Source organism: Lytechinus pictus, chromosome 4, assembly GCF_037042905.1.
Source record: "Lytechinus pictus isolate F3 Inbred chromosome 4, Lp3.0, whole genome shotgun sequence".
NCBI classification, from domain to species: domain Eukaryota; kingdom Metazoa; phylum Echinodermata; class Echinoidea; order Temnopleuroida; family Toxopneustidae; genus Lytechinus; species Lytechinus pictus.
In genome coordinates, this window is record NC_087248.1 from 6431166 (window position 1) to 6451537 (window position 20372).

Here is a 20372-nt window from a genome sequence, read left to right on the forward strand (position 1 = left end):
ATGAGGACATAAAACAATATACTACCCGGGTTATGTTTAGATTACTGCCCCAGGGGAATGGGTACTTAGGAGAAAACCACAAATCCCTGATAATAAAGTACATGGCCTATGGGAAAGTTGCACTTGCGCCTTGTCATAATTTACTCACTCAGTTGCCAATTTGAAATCTACATAGTATTAGTGATCTCAATTTTAAAGCAGTTAATGGTGATGTATATAAAGCCAGAGATGAAAAGATAGAGTCGGTAGAAGGGAGAAAATTTTGAGAGAAAAAAGAGGACTCTCTGTTATTTGCTCTTATAACTGTCATTGATATTTCATCAAGGTGGTTCCTGTCCTGTCTCTGTCCCAACCCCCCTCCCCTTGTCCCTAGAAAGAATGAGGAAGAATGGGAAAATGAAGGAATAAAATTATGAAAAGAGGAGAATGAAGGAAGGGGTAAAGTGAACTAGAAATGGGAGAGAGATTAAGTATGTAAGAGGAAGGAAACAAGAAAAAAAAAGGATGATAATGATGAAGAGAAATGTGAAAGAATGGGGGAAAATTTTTGATGTTATCGCTTTGATTTTTCCTCATTGAGATAAATTTAAGTATCTATGATATATTGCTATGTTCGTTTAATGAATACTGCCACTAATTAATGCCTAAAAATATCTACAGCACAATGCCGATGTAGCACATGGCGTTCCATATACCTGAAGATTGCGTTATCTCTCTCGATCTGACCGAAATGGAAAGTGAAGATAAAACATTATTTGAAACTTAAAGAAATAACTACGGTTTATGTATTGGATGTGATTCTTGTTTCACGAAACATCATTTTGCAGACTATAAGAATGATCATGAAAGGGTACACGAGACTCTTTTCAAGCATAGCATCTAGGAATCTCACTTCCCTTCAAACCCGCAGCAGCCGTAGACTCCAGTACGACGGAATGCGAGATACCGCAGCCGGTGGTCGCGGGCGGCTAAGGTGCAGATTTCCGCTCTCGTTCGATCAGCAACTGCAGCATGGGTAATATTTCAAAACAACTTATTTTCTTTTCTTACCTTTTGAATTCAAAGTAACAAATTTAAGAAGAGCCTTAAAAGGCACATGACCATAAGGCATAGTTTAGCTAGAGTAGAATGATTTGAACAAGCCAATTCTGAATACTTTTTGAAATATAATAAAAGCCATGGCATTATTTATTTCAGCCAAGGCCAAGGCTTGCCCAAGGCAACAAAAGGAAAGCTATCTTTTTTTCCTGACTTTTACATAAGTTGGTGTTCAAGATTTTGATTTCATTTTATGATTTTATCTTTTCATTTTTGTGTGCTTTCAATTGTTAGGGCTCAGTCTTTTACTAAATTATAATATAAAGGAGGCGAAGTTCTAACTTTGTCTTTGTCTTTATTATTTTTATTATTATTTGTTTGTTTGGCGTCACCTGTGCCTGGGAGGTGAAAAGCGAACTGAATCACTATGACCCGCAGGTCTCTCCTCCCAATAAGTTGGCTTTAGTTTTTAGGGTTTTCACGATGTCTATCCCATTTCAACTGAGTAAAGTTAAACGCTGTCGACTGAAAGGAATTATTGATTGGAGACTTTGTCATTGATTCAGCATTACGACCGCGCAGAGCAGAACTGAGTGGGTCCTCAATTTTAAGATATCATTGCTATGACAGCTCTGTACCATATACGTTATGTCTTCAAAAGGATATAGCCTATTAATTATGTTGGTATATATCACGTTTTAGTTTCAGGACATCATCTATTCACCAGCATCAGTTTGAAGCCGAACAAGGCAATGCCAGTACTACCATGGACCAAGAAGAGCTGGAGAAATTTAGGGTACTATCACAACAGTTCTGGAAAGAAAGTGGAGACTTTCAGGTAATTCTCGATCTGTAGGACCGCAATGCATTCTTGATTATCTGTGTCCACGTCCATTCAACAAAGTTAGTAGTTACACAAATTCTGTGGACCATGTCAGGATTGTCAAAATGAAAACTATTTTATTTAGGCCTATATTCATAAATATAAGATTGATATCACAGTAATGATAATTTGAGCAGTTGAGATCATCTACACTGTTTGATTATTATTATTATGTGCTGTCAGACATTGAAATTCATTCCTTGATTATTTGTGAAATATCCTGGAAAAGCCTTCATCAATATTTAAACATTAAAGAGATGTGTTCCGGTATATTTTATTCTCTCTGTTTATGTATGTTATTTCTCTCTCTCTCCTTGTCTTGTCTTGTCTTTTTCTCTTTTTTCTTTTCTCTCTCTCTCTCTCTCTCTTCCATTTTCCTCTATCCCCCCTCTGTCTTTGTCTACCTCCTTCACTCTACCTTCATCTCTTTTCTTTTTCTTTTCCCCACTCTCTCTCTCTTTCAGGCTCTCCACAGCATGAATGATCTGAGAGTCCCCTTGATACGAGACACATTGTTGAATGTGAAATCTGGTGCTAACCGAAGCAGTACAAGACCGCTGCATGGTGCAACCATTGTTGATGTGGGATGTGGAGGGGGTATTCTAGCTGAGGTGGGATATATTACTAACTTACTTGATGCACTTTGTAGTATAGGTACTGGAAAATTTGAGACATTTGGTATTCAAAATCCAAAACATTTTGGATTTATAAATTCTTGTAACTTATTTATGTTATCTTGCATGTGTTTGAAGATTTAAGAGTTATTTCACATAGGATATAAAGCTGTGCAGCACAGTTTTGAAACAGTAATTGTAAAATTGATTTTATATTATATCAATTAAAATTGATTTTATATACCTTTGAATTGTGGCTGTTGCATAAGTCTTAACAACAATCATCAAATTCAACCCCAATAAATAACATAATTTTCAATAAATCAGTTTGTATATTGTTAATCTAAGTGCACATAGAATCCAACCAAACACAACTTTGAAATGAGATTGTTATTATTGAAACCATAAGTGCAAATACATTCTGAGAAATTTATCTAAATCTTAATTCCTGCCTATTTCTTTTCCACTGACTGTGCAGCCTTTGGCAAGACTTGGAGCAACCGTCATTGGTGTCGATGCCACGCCAGAGAACATTGAGGTAGCTCAGCACCACTTGAGCCATGATCCAACCATTAGAGGCAATGTGAAATACATATGTGGTACCGCAGAAGATTTAGTGCGTACCGAGAATGAGACATTTGATGCTGTGGTGTGCTCTGAGGTACTGGAACATGTCAGTCAAAAAGAAGACTTCATCAAAACTTGTGCAGAACTTGTCAAGGTAAGTTCATCTGGAAACATCCCATTTATTTGTTTTCCCCTTTAAATATTACATTTATTCAATTCAATTCACTTCAATTTCATTTTATTGTCCACATGGAAATTTGTTTTGCTGACATAAATATTTGTAATAAAACATTACATATAATTTTTGCCATTACTTCAACTCGTCTCTTAGTTGATGTGAAAATTTGTTTGAATTTTGTAGTAATGCTTGTATGTCAATAATTACATGAAGCTGATTTGCCTTCACTGTCTGCCTGCTCTGGCATCAAACATTTAACAAAAGACTAATGCCTGGCTGATCTGTGAGTTGCATCAAATGAAAGACGAGGATTTAAGCTTTAGATGTATGTCTCTGCATGTGTGACTGTCAATTATCGAGTGTGATTATGATTAAGTTGTGATGAAAAGGCTGATAATTCTTGGGTGTATTTTTCTGTACATACTGTATATAAACAAAACAAAGCCCTTAGACAACTGAATATCAACAATACCATAATGGTTGCTTACTTCAAATTATGTAAAAAAATATGAATGACCAGAATTGCCTGATTTTTTTTCCATAATAGAATGCAGGAACTATAGAACATTTTTAGAAATGACACTCTTAAATAATAATGATAGATATCTTGATTATGTAAGTATATATTCATGCTTAACATAAAACTTAACATACATTAAGAATTTAATAAATTATTGATTCATGCTATCATATGTTTTCCATTACATTTGATATGTTACTGATAATCAAGGAAATATTTTTAAATCTCTTCAGCCTGGAGGTTGTATATTTTTCACCTCCGTGAACCAGACGTGGCTGTCCTATGCTTTAGGTATCGTCATGGCTGAGAAAGTCTTAGGTCTAGTCCCTGATGGAACTCATGATTGGAATAAGTTTGTCAGTCCAGCTTACATTCAAAGAGTTCTGGAAGAAAGTGAGTACTATATTACAAAATTAACAATGGATATTGTTAAGATGCATGGTGTAGTTAAAGGAGAATGAAACTCTTGGAGCAAGTTAGCTTTTGTGAAAGCAGAAAAATCAAAGAATAAGATCAACAAAAGCTTGAGTAAAATAGAACTAGCAATAGAAGAGTTATGAGCATTTGAATGTCGAGATCACTAATGCTATGGAGATCCTCCCATTGGCAATGCGACCAAGATATATGATGTCACTGATGAACAACTCTCCCCTTTTGGACACTGAAAATATACCCCAAAACATCTCTTTTTGCTCATTCTAATCATATGACAAACGATTCATCAATGATATAATGTTGTAAAACCTCTGTACTTGTCCTCTCATAAAGAGAACACCTCACCTTGTGATAAACTCTATAAAAGTGAGAATATAAGTGAAATAAGTACTAAAGTAATGAGGGAGTTGTACGTGTGTGACATCACAGATCTTGGTCGCATTGCCAATGGGAGGATCTACATGGCATTAGTAATCTCAATATTCAAATGCGTATAACTTTCTTATTATTCATTCAATCTTCCTCAAACTTTCAACAATATGTTTCTTTGATTTTTCTCTTTGATATGGATTCAGCTGGTTTCAAGGGTTTCATTCTCCTTTAAGATCCACCTTGTTTATCTAAGCAAATCTCAATAATTGCTCTATTGCTAACAGAAGAAATTTGTTCTTAATGACTAGTAGTTGCCAGAGAAAAATGTGTAATGTGTAAGATATACAGGTATGCATGATTATAAAGAGCAATTTAACAGAATAAACCGAACATCCTAATTGAGATATAGTACCTTTAAAACATATAGAACCGAGTTCTTAAATAGGAATATTAATTTGCCTCAGATGATACTATATGATACTATGCAAGAGCTTGTAACCCTGACCGGGGTGCCTCGGACTTCGGCTTGGCGACCCTTGGCTATTTTTCAGATGTTTTTCAGAGGGGAATATAATACCCGATCTGGTGAAGGCAATCAGTGTATTATATTCCCAAAATAAAAGTTTCTTAGTATTATCCAAATCAGACATTTCTTGCAAATCTCATAAAGATTAAAAAATTACAACCAAAGCTTGTACTTTACAATACTTGCTCTTTCAACACGACTTTAATTTACTATGTGATTTGAATTTTATTTCATTTGTATCTTTAAACATTTGCTCTTTGTCCCCCTTCTCACTCTTCTCTTTCAGGTAATTGCTCAGTGAGACTCACCCACGGTATGATGTACAACCCTATTACTAAGCATTGGTCATGGATGGAAGACACAAGTGTGAACTATGCATTGTGTGCAGTGAAGAGAACGTTTTCAGAGGAAGAGCATGCAGCTTGATGAGGCATTTGAATCCAGTCACACTGGTAAAGCTGACAACAGAGAGACAATTGAAATTCATTACCTCGAATGAGCAAGAAGTGATCTGTTCAGTATTTGTGACTGAGGCTTGTGATCAAGCAGAGAGGGGACTCTTATCGGCATCACAATTTTCTAACAGTATATGCAATGTGTGTGATCTTTATTGTCATCGTCGTAGTAACACACAGACACTATTCCTGTGATGGTATGTAGTATTCAGTTACAGGGAGGGCCTTGTCATCATTGTAATGCCAAGCCATTTTTATACGCCCGTCTAGACGGGACATATTATGGTATCACGCTCGGTGTCCGTCCGTCTGTCTGTCTGTACATGTGTCTGTCCGTTAACTTTTCCTTGTAAACGCGATAACTTCAGTTTAACTTAACCTAGGCTCATATAATTCGGTGTGTATGATACTAGCATGAATCCCAGGGAGCCTATTGATTTTGAGATCAAAAGGTCAAGGTCACACTGACATGTTTTCATCTTACCCTTCTGAAGTCTTGTAAATGCAATAACTTCAGTTTAACTTAACCTATAGGCTCATATAATTTGGTGTGTATGATACCATCATAGATCCCAAGAATTCTTTTGATTTTGAGGTCAGACAGTCAATGGTGAAGTCGCCACCTTCCACTTTTCTTGCTTGACCAATATCTCAATTTTCTGCAATACAGGCGGGCGTATTATGTGCTAGCCATAGCAACACTCTTGTTTTGTGATGGTATATAGTATTCACTTCTAAAAGAGGGTTGATTCCTTATTGTCATCATAATAGTAATAATGAAACACTGTTCTTGCGACAGAACTTACCATTCACTTCCAAAGAGGGTTGGAACTGGTGCCTTTTGTTGTGGCGAAAGTCATTAAGTTATTTAGTAGGCAATAGCAAAGATTTAATATTGCCGGGTATGTGTTTAAAATGGTTTGGAGAAGGTGGTGTATTGGCAAAAGTTATGGACGCTCGTGTTAAACTTTATTAGAAGTTGTTTTGACTTAAAGCCAAGCTTAGACCAGTTAGGATGTGGATATTGACAAATATTTACTGGTACTAGTTGTGCAATGTATTATGTTCCATTCAATTCAATTCATTTATTAACCATCTAAATTTATGTTTTGTCACATTTATGCATTTATATATTATGTTATTTTACATTGTATTTAAATATTTTTTATATGGTTAATAAATGAATTGAATCGCAAATTAAGATTTACATGTAAATCCTGTAAATAACAAACAGTAAATGTTTGTTGAATATGCTGTCATGATGTTAGATCGCTTGAAGTTTGACTACATGGTAATTAGACAGATCATGTGATAATTTACCATAATCAAGAATGTACCCTCTTATATCAACATTTTCAGTTTGCAATGGAAGTTGAATTTGTAAATCTTTGCATTGAAACATAATATTTGGACAAGGCTCAAATGAAAATTCATGGCATAAGTTTGGTTTTCCTTCTTTTCTAACCAATCTCTAATTTCTTTTTTTTTTTTTACAAAATATATCTCCTTGACTCTCTGAATTTCTTCTTGCTTTTGTTTTTTTCATTGAATAGAAGCCTCGTTTCATAAATCTTATTAGTAAATATGCGAGTACTCATTGCTCTTTGCCAATCACATGGCACAAAAGCAGTAACTTTGAATGGTAGATTATACCTTGCATAGATAACAAGTTTGATGATACATTTCCCTGTTCATCATTTACAATGAATAATTCAAATTATTGTGCATTTCATAAATAATAAAAATCATATTTTCCTTCCTTTTCTGCTTCTCAATTATAAAAAACAATTATAAAGTCAGTGACTCGTTTAAAAAAGAAATTAAGATTAGAACTTGTCCATTATGAACTATCATATATTGATTGTTTTGTTGTTGTTTTTTTTTAGTTCTTTTACCTCTCTACTCATTTTGTCCTGGAAAGAAAGAAAGAAAGAAAAAAGAAATAATGAAGGAAGGAAGGAAAGAAAAGAAAGAAAGAAATGAAAAGAAAAGAAAAAGAAAGAAAAGGGAAAACTTATTTAAAGAAAGGGAAAAGAAAAGAAAGAGACCTAGGCTCCATAACACAAAGGTTAGTGATTATTCACTAACTGAAATGACCTATCAATTAAGATCATTGTTGCATGTGCATTTGGAGTGTGGACCAATTTTCTAAAACAATTATGTTTATTATTTTCAAAACTCACTTTTTCCAGGGGGGGGGTGACCCTCCCCTCCCTAGATCTGCCCATGTGAGAATGATTAAGAGCAGAAATAAAACAAGAACAAAGTAATGTAAACTTGGAAGCATGTTCCATAAATCTTGAATTCAACAAAAATGTACCCCCCCCCCATTTTATCGGGGTCCACCCGCTAGTCATAAGGACTACTGGTCATAATACCCGATAGTCAAAAGGACCGCTAGTCATAATAGTCATAAGGGTCTATGTTCACAGAGGTCGCTAGTCGTAATCAACGATGAGGGTCGCCATTCATAATCAAAGAGGGTCACTAGTCATAATCAAGCAAGTGTGTCACTAGTCATAAGGAGGAAAGGGGTTCGTTAATCATAAGGTTCGCTAGTCATAATAGTAGAAGAGGGTTGCCAGTCATAATAACTGAATGACTGGCGCGAACCTCTTATACTATTATGACTAGCGAACCTCTTCACCTATTATGACTGGCGACCCTTATGATTAATGTACACCTTTTCCTTTTTATGACTAGCGACCCTCATCTATTATGAATACCGATCCTCCTTGTCGATTATGACCAGCGATCCTTATGATCAATGACCATTATGGTCTATTATAACGATCCTTGTGATCAATGACCGTTATGGTCTATTATGAATAACGACCCTCATCTTGTATTATGAATATCGGACCTTTGACTCATGGTCCTTATGACCTTATTATAGTGACCCCTTATTTCCCTATTATGACTAGCAAACTTTTGGGTATAGGATTTTGCACGTTATGACTAGTGGTCCTTATGACTAGCATTAGCGGGCTTACCCCCATCTTATCAATGTCCAATAACTGAATAGAATGACTAAAAAAATAACTGAAATTTAAAGATATTAAAGAAGATGAATATATATTGACCAAGGAAATTGAATGTATGAAAGCTTTAATACTTTTTTCTATGAGCTGAAGTTTTTTTTTGCTGCTGTTGTTGTTCTTTGCTATTTAGTAATCATTCCCAATTGATTGAAGTGTTAGTTCTTAAATAGTTTAAAGATTAAAAATTATCATCGTTCAAACTCGGTGAATAAATCCCGTGGAATAAAGTATTGCTATATTCATCAAAATAACGAAACTAAGGCCAGCTAGATTAAGATACTCGAACTGCTTTTATTAATTTGAATTTTTCTACTGGGTATTTTAATGTTTGCTCGGTGTTTGCTCCATTATTTTGATGGGGGAGGCTTGGACCCCCGTCTCCCCCCCCCCAAAAAAAAAAAAAAAATCACAACCAAGCAAAATGGGGGAAAAGATAGAAAAGAAAATTAGAAACTGGTGACTTCTTTCTTCATGCTCAGCCCTTTCAGAAAAAGATTTTATCGGGAAAGTGATGAAAATCAATACAGAAACAACTAACTTGACACCCACCATCTCGCCCATCCCCCCTCCCCATCCCTTTTATCTCGCTCGTACAGGTATTTTCAACGCGACAGGTGCATCAGACGCCATTTGTCCAATCAGCGCTCTAGTACGTTGCCCTAGCCACCGCGTCTGAATGACGTCATAATCATAATTCGCACAACTATACCTTTGCTTTTGTACTCTGTTGATGATCACGCGCTGTGTGTCGCGATCGCGCCGGTACCGGGTGTTCTGCGATGCCCATGTATGCTTGCTCTTGCTAGCTAGCCCGCTAGCTCGGGGGAGATCAAGACAGATATCCGGGTGGTAAGTACCGGTGTTCAATATGGCAGGTGAAATGTTTTAGTGTTTCTGTTTGATTACGGTGCTATTTACGCATCTACTATTGTATAAATACCCATGCTCTTTTGCTTTTAATTTCATCATCGATCTTGTAAACCAATATTCAGTTAGTTTTGTCAATTTTCCAACTCCACTAGTGACTATATGTATCAGTACACTCATCTATCAAAATATTCACAATCAAATCTCGCTCACTCGCTGACACTGTATGTTTTCATTTCAGGTTTCATTTATAGCTTATTGGATACTTTGATCTAGTTTATTGTATTCATATGATAAGAAATATACAAACATGTTCAGATGTTTATGTAATTTGAAGTTGAGGCATAGACCCCATACATAGACACAAATGAATATTGATTTATTTGCATTGCAGGTTCTCTCGCCCTTGTCGTTGTGGCTTGTGTTTTATTGTCTGTTATTGACTGACCTGTCTGACCACAATTTTATTGTCATCTCTTTAATATATTACTTGTAATAGACTCGGAAACAACAGTAGGAAAAACTTGTTATTGTGACACAAGTTGGCCACCCTGATACATAAAATATGAATACCCGGTAATTAACATTGTCATTGTATAGTATTGAATATGTTAGGTTTCAGAAATATTTCCAAGGTCTTATTTGAATTGTACATTTACTCTGCAGTTCTACAATTGTGTGCAATTGTTGACATTTCTATTAAATGAAGTATATATATATATATGTGCATGCATCCACCCTTTATTATGCAACCTGCATGCATGAAATTCAATAATAAGTAAATTAGTCAAGTTGAAACCAGATCTACCAGAAGGAATTAATGACAATTAAGAAGTCTCTAACAGTTACACTTACAGGCTTGCCTTCTTCTGTATACTGATGATGATGATGATATGCCCTTTTTTATTTAGATTTTAATGTGTCCATTTTCAAAATTCAATATTCTTCGTCTGGAAACGGTACAGGCCACCGTCTGGTGTATTGTCGTAATGGTGAACCTTGAAAAGTAATCCCTTTCAGCAGCTTCAAAGCTATCCTGGGATGAAAACATTCTGTGTATCAGTGCGAGGTGCCATGGTGAAGTAATTTGAAATTTCAATTATATACATTAAAAGTGAATGTGCACCATGCAAGTAAAAACTGCCTCTTGATTTACAGCATAAGAGAGCCAACAGGAGGCTGCATCACGTGGATGAATGGCAGTGCGGCCTCTCTAAATACAGCTGGGTTTGTACCTATTACAACAGGTCCTGGTAGGTGATTCCAAATTTTGACAGTATGTAGGAAGAAAGAGAACTTGTATGCATCAGTGGTTGCTTTCGGTATAGCATATTTAAGGCTATTGAAGTGCAGCGTGCAAGTGTATGTACATCATTTGATAAAAAAATTGCTTACAGCATGTACAGTGTGCAAGTTAAAACAACCTATGTTATTATCAGAGCTGGATCTTTTGTACCACTTGTTTCAAAGATATGTAGAGACTCTAGAGAGGTACAATTCACAAATCTAGCTATAAATGCAACTTTTTACCATCTTTTTTATATCCAGACATATACTGTAGATCGATACAGTCTCAGGCAGCATGAAGGAGATGAGGATAACAGGTATTTACTAGATTGAAAAAAACCAAGGGCTTTGGCCCGCCCGCCCTCCCCGAGTTAATAGGATGAGGAAGAAGCGATCCAAGACCCGGCTGGACTCAGCTACCAGCAGTACCAGTGGGAGTGGTAGCAGTCGGTATCAGCACCTCCATCAGGGTGTAAGAGGTCCAGCCAAAAAGGTGATCATCAAGAAGTATGATGAGACCCCGAACCGCTACCGGTCAAAGATCGATCCTGTCAACCTGGAGGAGCAGAAGATGCAGTTCTTGAAGCATGGACAGATTCCTCAGTTCCAGTTCAAGGTTGCACCAGAAAAGGTACTAAGCACCTATTAGCAGAAAAGAGAATCACCATCTGTTCTGATCACAGATGTGGGTGGAGCCTAGCCAAGAGGATTTTGTCATGATATTTTAATAAATAGGATATTTACATTGTCAATGTCAATGTCATATCTATAAAAAATATCATGGAGTCCTCTTGTCTAGGTGGAGCCAACATAGTTCAGCAGAACAACCAAACAGTACGCCTACATGGAAACTAAAGCTTTAGGTCTAAATACCACCACCTTTTTCCATTTCAGTGCTCCGTAACGCAAAGATAAGCTATCAATCGCTAAATGGTCTGACCAGTCAAGATCACTGTTACACACGCATTCACTTCAATATACTTACGAGAAACCAATCAGAAGTGTTCTTTTATATTTGCTATTCATCGCTAAGCTTTGTGTTACGGGCCCCTGGTCTCTAATCTTATACCCAGGGGTCTATTCTCCTTCAGAGGCTGAGTTCTGAGAAGGATGTTGTCCTAGACTGTTAGGATAGAATTTCATAAGTGATGTAAATTCTATCCTAACATTAGGCCTACTGAAGTTGCAATTTTAATACTTTTTTGTTCTTCTAGTTCGATTGCCGTTTGTTCAATATTCCAAGTTCATTTTATTTGGCAAGACCTTTATGTCAATTTGCCCATTTCCCCATATATTGGGTGGATCGTTAGGGTCCATTCCGTATGGATAGAGATAAGGAAGCTCAAAATCTCTTTTCAATGTAATTGAGACATTCTTCTATGAAATCAGTTATGATCTTGGAGTACTATTTACCATTTGATTCTTAGCATTCTGAAAAATAGAAAATGAGCTGATAAAATTCTTAGATAAAACATATTTTGTTTCAATGGGATAAAGTGACTATATGTTTGACATACATTTCTTTATTCAGATTGAGGAGATGTCACACAGCAAAAAAGCAGAGATTGAGTTCACCCTGATGGAAGAAGCTACATGGATCCTGGAGAAGGTTCGTCAGAAGTACGGTCCGGGAAGTCTGTTTGTAGAGCAGATGTATGGGGAGAGGATCACTGCTGAGAAGGCAAACAAGAAACTCAGTCGATACCTGAAGCAGAGTGGCTTTGACAACCAGATCAGCATTGGATGGAGTAAAGACCTAGCCTGCAGGTGGGATATACCAACAGATGTATGGACAGGAGTATGGATGTTTTACAAATCTGTTCATAAAGTTAAACCCAATATTAAAAATGATGAGTGTATGGCAAGCCAAGAGTGTGTCGCATTTGTACTACATGAAGTTGAAAATTGCAGATAATGATTATGATAATAACAATTGATCAACATTTTTCAGTTCATTTTGAAGGTAATAGTATATTTCATATTGTAAGATAATTTAAATTACAGTCATAATTTGTTGATATCTCAGGGAAAGCTTTAAGGCCTTTTGTTAGCAGACATGCTCTTATACAAGTGATTAATAGCAATTATTCAATTTTTCTGGTTTGTTTCAATATATTTCCTTCTTGGTTTGATTATTATTCTCTGGCTATTCTGATAATCTTGTATCAACACACAAAGACAATCATTCTGCATGTATTGAAACTGAATATGCTCTTAATGCTACTAGATTTAAATCTATCTCCTTTGTAGAATAAAAATAAACTCAAAATATTGACCATTCATTCCAGAAGGTTGATGTTTTTCATCTTATTCTTCAATATCTAGTGCAAAGATGGCTTGGTATGGTCCTAATGCCAGAGCAAACAGACCTGAAGCAAGGAAGTATTCTCTCTGGCTCAAAGACTCAACTGAAAATCTCTTCCTGAGGGAGACGGGAATCATCTGCCTCGCTGATCATGAGATTGGAACTCATTTTGTATCCTTACAATTGTCGTTACTAATATTCAAGTGTATAGGGAAGAAGAGTTGAGATGTGTTCATATCAGTCATTCTCAATAGGGAACACTGATCATTTCTTAACTGAGATTTCGGTAAACAGCACAGGCATGAAGAAAGAATGAATCTCAGTTGTAGTTGTGATTTACTGAAATTAATTCATCTAAATATGTGCATCACTGATATGGTGTGTTTTATTTGGAAAATTTGTGTGGATGTACAAACAATAATTTTTGTGCAGATAGGTACTATTATCCTAACCTTTTGTAGACCAAACCTGTATATACATTGTATGTAGGATATGATCTTTGGGAAATGTGTATTCTATCGTATTCAGCTATTCTCTAGATTGAAATTAAAATTAAGATTAGTTGATGCCTTTCTGCCTCCCATGTATCTGAAAAAACACATTATCATTGAAGTTTGTGGATACTTTTGTCAGGTTGTCTCAGTTTCTACTTAATGTCACTCCTACTTTGATCTGGAGCCTGTACTCACACACCAAATTTCCTTAGCCTGGTTTACCTTAGCTTAGGACTGTGAATGATGGGATCCAGCCTTGGTTCTCTAATCGGGAACAGTTTGGTCTAAAGAAGTTTAGCTCCCATCTACTCTTAGAGACCGAAGAAGGTCTAGCAACCATCAACACTCTCATCCAGGCAAACAAGAAGTTCCTCTGGTTTCCAGCCATCCTCTACTGTAAGCTCACCCTTCTCTGCTAATCTTAATGTAGCTCATATCTTGTCATATGATACTGGCCTTTGCAATTGAATTATTCAAGTGCTGCTTAATGCAGATATGAGATAGGTGTAACATTACTGAAATATATAATGCAAATACAGTCAGTTAACCTCTTATACATGTAAATAGATGAACAAAAATCCTATATTTTGTCATAGACTGTGATTTGATGATAACGAAGCCTTTTGTTGATATATTTGTTATTTATTTTAGTTGTGTGAGTTGAATCTGATAGTCATATTTTTTTTCTTCAGTCTTGCAGATTCAACTTGTTTGATTTTGACTACATAATTTTTCATCAAACATGTTATGATTATTCTTAAGTTTTGATATTAATATGATTAATGAATTTCAAAGATGAAAAAGGTTTAACCAGAGCTCCATCATGCAATACTTTCTGCTTTATTAACAAGATCTCATGTAGGCATTTCATTGAAGGTAATCTTTTAACTTAGATTTTTAAAATGTACCACCTAGCTGTTATTATTGAAGCCATAAACTGGCTCCCCATAATTTTAAGAGTTAGACCATGATCTAAGTTAAACCAGATTTTAGAACAATGCTGTTGGCCTCCCTTGAATCATGGTAATTTTTTTCATTTGATCATCCTTCAATTCACTCTTCCTATGATTTTTCTTCCCATAGACACTGCCTGTAAGGCTGCTACTATGACCTTTGAAGAACTGTTTGCTCACCTGGGTCATTACATTGAGAATCGTGAACTTAGATGGCGCTATGTAATGAGGGTCAAACGCAGTCTCCCGGACCCTGCCGGAGTAGGTGGATATGGAAATGATCAGTGCTACTTCAAAGGTAAAATTTGTTCTTGTAAAATTGTATTAAAGTGCTGGCTAGTTTGTTCCAGCTGTTGCTCATTGAAGTACAACATTCCTGGCATACATGTACCTCATCATGAAGGGAATCATCTGACAAGCAAATGTAGAGATCAAAGTTTACCGCAATTCTGGAAGCATTCTCCCATCCTTAAAATTCTGTGAGGGGTTCTTTTGAGAAATCAAATAAAATAATGGTGGGAATATCTTGGGAGGGGGGTCATGCTGTATATAAAGTAACAGCAACTTTGAATATTAATGGAATGAAGTGGCAAGTGAATGCCCCAAATTGCTCATCTGAAATGTGACAAATATACTTTGCATTGTAAATATGTTATTAACATATGTTATTAACATTTTCATTATCTCTTTGGTTAGTGTGATTAGAAATGAATGAGAGATCAAAATGGCTTTACAAACATCTTCATTGAACAAGTGTCAGCATGTAATCAAAGAACTTATGAGTGGTAGTTCCTGATTAGTAGTTTTCAAAGATTCTGATAAATGATGATTATATTATTCATTTTATTTTTTATGTAGGTGCAGCAGAAATCCTGCGAAGCATAAACACCATTGACTTCCATCTTCTGTACGCAGGGAAGGTGTGTTTGGAATCCTTGCCTCGAATCCAGAGGATGGCGCGACTGGACTGCATCAGGATACCACACTTCATGCAGGACATATGTTCTTACCTAAGAACCCTCAGGACAATTGCCGCTACCAATGGACTAAACCTACCTCAGAAACCATCCATCATTCCCAAAGAAGTCAGCCTACGACGTAAGCCAAAGAAAACCAAGTCAGGTGGTGGCAAGAAGCGCAGGAACTCGTCCAAGGCCAAGGTTGACAAGGCGCCAAAGCCGCAGCAGTCTTCCAGTGATGAAATCCTCATCGTTCAAAATGACATCCTTGATTGCGATGAACAGGTTGATCTCATTTTCCAGCGGACCTATGACCAATCGGCGATGCTGAAGTTTTCCCCTTCCCTAGAGGCTATTCATGATCAGGGTACAAGTCTTGTTACAGGGTCCGGGAACACCTCACCCAGGGAATCCAGAGAGGCATGGGCCAGGAAATGTCTTTCAAAGTCTTACATTTATGCATATGACGACGATCATGGGGCATCATCAGAGCAATCTGTGCTCTCTGTCTCCTATGGAGAGAATGACCCTTCAATAGCTTCAGGTTTGCGTTGCCAGTCGCAGCCCACTATCATGAACATTTATGAAGACAGTCTACGTACCGACCAGAGCCAATATCACGGTACTAGCAATCGTGGTATTAACCGCTTATCCCCTCTCAGTGGCACCCCATCCAAACAAAATGGCCTGAATCACAACTCCTCATCACAGACCAAAGTCAAGAGACCGGTATCCCCTCTCGGAGCTGGCATGCCCAATGTGATGCCTACTGTAAGCTCAAGATATAGACGTGAGAAGTGCGCATCTCCAGTCCCGTTCTCTTCTCACCGCTGGCTTCTTTTGAGGAGAGATAAATGTCCTCCCAACTCCATTCACTAACGTACCTTAATACAATTCTGAGCTGCTTTTTTTTTTCAGCAGGAATCCCGTGCAGTGTCTTCATCACCAAACCTCCCTCTTGGGCACAGGTCAACAATATTGAATGCAGACACTAAAGACGACACTTAAAGGAGAAGTCCACTCCAACAAAAAGAAAAATCCAACAAACACAACACTGAAAATTTCATCAAAATCGGATGGAAAATAAGAAAGTTATGACATTATAAAGTTTCACTTAATTTTACAAAACAGTTATACGCACATCCTGGTCTATATGCAAATAAGGAAAGTGATTACATCATCCACTCACTATTTCTTTTGTATCTTATTATATGAAATATGGAATATTCTAATTTTCTCCTCATTGCCAAGTAAAACAACGATTAATTCCTCCCTGAATATGTGGAATTAGCATTGTTTAATACTATATGGTTCAGTCAAGTTGGTCCTTATTGTCAAATTTGTAAAAAATGAAATATTGTATAATTCAAGCAATAAAATACAAAAGAAATAGGGAGTGAGGGACATCATCGACTATCTCATTTGCATGTCACTCGGTTGTGCATATCACTGTTTTGTGAAAAATAATCGAAACTTTAAAATGTCTTATTTTACATCCGATTTTGATGAAATTTTCAGTGTTGTGCTAGTTTGATTTTTCTCTATTTATTCAAATCAACATTTTTCTGGGGTGGACTTGACCTTGAAGCAAGATTCTTGTTTAGCACAGACTTTGGTAGGGTACCCTGAAGGGATCTTTCATTGCAATATTCAACATCACAAACAAATCAATCTACAATTACTGGACATGTCTGTGACCGACATTCATAAGGAAATTGTAGGTGTACAGAAATATATATGTTCACCAAAGAGAAAGCTGTTTTAAAGTTAGTTAAGTCTGATAAGATCTGCTCAGAAAATCTATTTTATGCTGATACATTTGGGGGTTGGAAATGCGAAGGAATATGCTTGTGTAAATTCTATGCATTTAGGGTAAGCGCTCGTTATACAGAATGTTTTCTAATTACTGGTATTATGTTAAAAGAAAGGAAGCATTGAGGATCGTGAAGAAATTAATGTTTAATGTGCTCTAAACTTTATTCTCCATATCCTCGCATATTCAAAAAGAAATGTTTATACTGAATAGTTTTAAAGACACAAATGAACAGCAATTTTGGATTCACATAAAGCTCAATTATCCGAGACTTTTGTTTATATTCTATGGTAATAAATTATGACAAGCTGGTGTGTGTTTTGGGTTATATTAACCTTTCTTTTGCTGCTACTAGAGAAAATATAAGATATAAATTTCTATTTCTTGATAGTGTACATTCCTATTTTTATAATGAAATATAATCAATTTACAAAAGCTAATTAATATAATACAGGAAATGTCTTCCATGTCAGTCTAACAAACTAACTAGTATAGATCTATGTTATTTTTAATATAATATTTTAACAAAAATTCTTGAGTGTCTGTAGTTGTATGTGATATCCTAATCATGTTTAAAAACAAAGTCAAAATATCGATACTTCCTCTTACTAATATATTTTACTATTTCATAGTGAAAGAAATGATCGTAGAACTGAAATTGTTTTTTAAATATACAATTGTTTATTGATGTAGATTGTCTAGTCTTCCAATAATTATATGAATGATTCGATAACATTACTTTGGCGTTTTTTTTTATAACATAAGTGAAAAATGAATATATTTAGGAATGTGTGAATAAGTAACATGACACATGACAGTTATATTGGACTATTCATGGTGAACATTCATTGCATGTTTATTTCCCATGTTTTGTTATGAATTTAAAACTTTATTGATTGAGATCAAATTGAGTTCAGTTTCATTTTAGATAAATAATCTTCACATAATTGTTTCGCCATTCAAAAAATAAGTTTACTTCATAACTTTATAGAACAAAACATTAATATATATATATATATACAGTTCCATATCCATTGATTTAAGGATTGTCAAAATGTCAAACATTTTGGTTCATATATATCTGACAAATATAATGGACAATATGGACAAAAACTTGTGTGAATCCTGACTAACAATTCGGATAATTTTTACCATTGATTTTTCGGAGGATTAGGCATACGAAGCATCAAAATACCATTTTTTTAAACGAAAAATGCAATACATCATAAGTGATAAAACCCTATGATAATATATTAATATGCCCAATCTTTGTTCTTTTGGGTTTTTTTTGTTTAGAAAGTTTGTAAATTTCATAATGTTCTCTTGAAATAATATGAATGAATTTATAACAGCAATCATTAGATTGTGGTTTTGTATTCATACTCCCACCAATCTCTAGAAGCACTTGTAGAACTAAAGAATCAAGTTAATACATTGTGTTGGATATCAATCTACTTGATAGTGATTTTGATATATATATTTGAAAGAATTTCGTGATAGCAAGCCTGTAATCCAGCTGAATTTTGTTGTTCGAAGTGATCAATGTTTGAATAATATTAATGCTTATAAGTTGATTTAAGTATATTAAGCTCCATTTTATCAAAGTTTACATTCAAGAGCATGCAGAATATTACTATCCATCATGTTTTTTCACACATAGTTAGTGAAGATGTCTGCCCTGCATGCCTGACTTTATGCCTTATTTTTCAACACTCTTATAAAATATAAGTGGTCTTTGCTCACATGAGTAATGTTTGCATTGTCATTACATTCGTAATAATAAGTTATACATGTACATGATTGTTTCTCACATCGTTGATTTGCAGCTGGCTTTAAAGTTTTGCAATCAGATTCCTGAATTTGATGTGTGTGAGCAAGATATTGTGGAATTTTTGCGATAAAGTAATAATGTATTTGTTGTGTTTGCGCACCAGGTGGGTGTTTCATAAAGCTGTTCGTAAGATAAGAGCGACTTTAAGAATGACTGGCGATCCTTTCTTTTGGTAAATGGTATACACCATTGGCGATGGTTTAGTGCGTAAGAAAGGTTCACCAGTCGTTCTTAAAGTTGCTCTTAACTTACGAACAGCTTTATGAAACGCCCTCAGAATCGGTAGACTAGCTTAGCCGGGGTAATATAGGAGTGCCTTGAGCACCTAGCAAGGTGGATACGTGCGCTATACAAATCCTATATTATTATTATTTGCACATCTCTTAGTATCAGATCTATCTTGCCCTGTATCCTGTTTCGTGTGTGAAGGAAGATATTAAACAATATAGATGAAATTAATATTGTTGAGCTGTGCTTGTATTTTGAACTGACAGGCTTCTAGAAATAAGTTAAAAATATTTTATTGTAGTACATTATCTCTGTTGCCTTGAAACAAGAGAGAGAGTGAAAGAGAGAGGAAGGGCGAGGGGGAGATAAATGAGTGGAAGTAATCATGATAATAATTATTGGCGGCAAATTAAAATGAAGGGGACGAGGTGAAAAAGTCAAGGAAAGAGGGGAATATGAGAGGGGGGGCTGAAAAAGAGAGAAGTCAAAGAAGGGGGAGAGAAGCAGAGAGGGGGGTGATTCGATGTTTAATTATTCATTCCATTTGATGATAAATATGATATGGTTATTTTACATACTAATAATTCGATTTTCATTTGCATTTTAATCATTTCAAGGTGATAATCAGAATTTATATTGTGTGAGAGAAGCTTAACATTCTTTCCTCATGTTTTTCATACATTCAGAAAAAGAACTTACAATCGAGTAAGGTTGTAAATCTACTATTATATCCTTGACCATCGTTGGAAGAAAGCAGGACAGATAAAATCTGACTTAAAAAAAAAATCCTCGCCAATTGACCGGTTTTCCCCCAATTAATCAGGTTTTTTTTTTAATTTTTGAAAATATGCGTTGATAATTCCCACAATAAATTATTAATGAACAGATTTTCCAATGAATTGCCCACAGGAAAAGTATTATTGGCATAAATGAAAACGTCACTTATGCCTCAGTGAGTTATGATTAATCAAGTAGGCCACATCGCAATTGCAATATATGAGGAAAA

General features: G+C 35.6%; 2 protein-coding genes across 2 annotated transcripts; both read left to right on the forward strand.

Annotated features, from left to right (window-relative positions):
• The first annotated feature begins 674 nt into the window (after positions 1-674).
• Positions 675-8679, forward strand: LOC129259633 (ubiquinone biosynthesis O-methyltransferase, mitochondrial-like). Its single transcript, XM_064098258.1, has 6 exons — positions 675-1015; positions 1741-1876; positions 2386-2532; positions 3014-3256; positions 4034-4193; positions 5420-8679. Exons 1-6 carry the CDS (start codon positions 837-839, stop codon positions 5557-5559), a joined length of 1005 nt encoding a protein of 334 aa, XP_063954328.1. The 5' UTR covers positions 675-836; the 3' UTR covers positions 5560-8679.
• Positions 8680-9310: 631 nt separating this feature from the next.
• LOC129259115 (uncharacterized) lies at positions 9311-19597 on the forward strand. Its single transcript, XM_054897387.2, has 7 exons — positions 9311-9478; positions 11045-11414; positions 12315-12550; positions 13109-13259; positions 13810-13978; positions 14666-14833; positions 15394-19597. Exons 2-7 carry the CDS (start codon positions 11163-11165, stop codon positions 16371-16373), a joined length of 1956 nt encoding a protein of 651 aa, XP_054753362.2. The 5' UTR covers positions 9311-9478; positions 11045-11162; the 3' UTR covers positions 16374-19597.
• Positions 19598-20372: the final 775 nt, after the last annotated feature.

Excerpts from the sequence above, each read along its gene's own strand:
- LOC129259633 (XM_064098258.1), top strand. The coding sequence starts at position 837 with ATGATCATGAAAGGGTACACGAGACTCTTTTCAAGCATAGCATCTAGG. Across the intron at positions 3,257-4,033 it reads CTTGTGCAGAACTTGTCAAG|CCTGGAGGTTGTATATTTTT; the intron begins GTAAGTTCATCT and ends AAATCTCTTCAG. Across the intron at positions 4,194-5,419 it reads TCAAAGAGTTCTGGAAGAAA|GTAATTGCTCAGTGAGACTC; the intron begins GTGAGTACTATA and ends CTTCTCTTTCAG.
- LOC129259115 (XM_054897387.2), top strand. The coding sequence starts at position 11,163 with ATGAGGAAGAAGCGATCCAAGACCCGGCTGGACTCAGCTACCAGCAGT. Across the intron at positions 11,415-12,314 it reads TCAAGGTTGCACCAGAAAAG|ATTGAGGAGATGTCACACAG; the intron begins GTACTAAGCACC and ends TTCTTTATTCAG. Across the intron at positions 13,979-14,665 it reads GTTTCCAGCCATCCTCTACT|ACACTGCCTGTAAGGCTGCT; the intron begins GTAAGCTCACCC and ends TTCTTCCCATAG.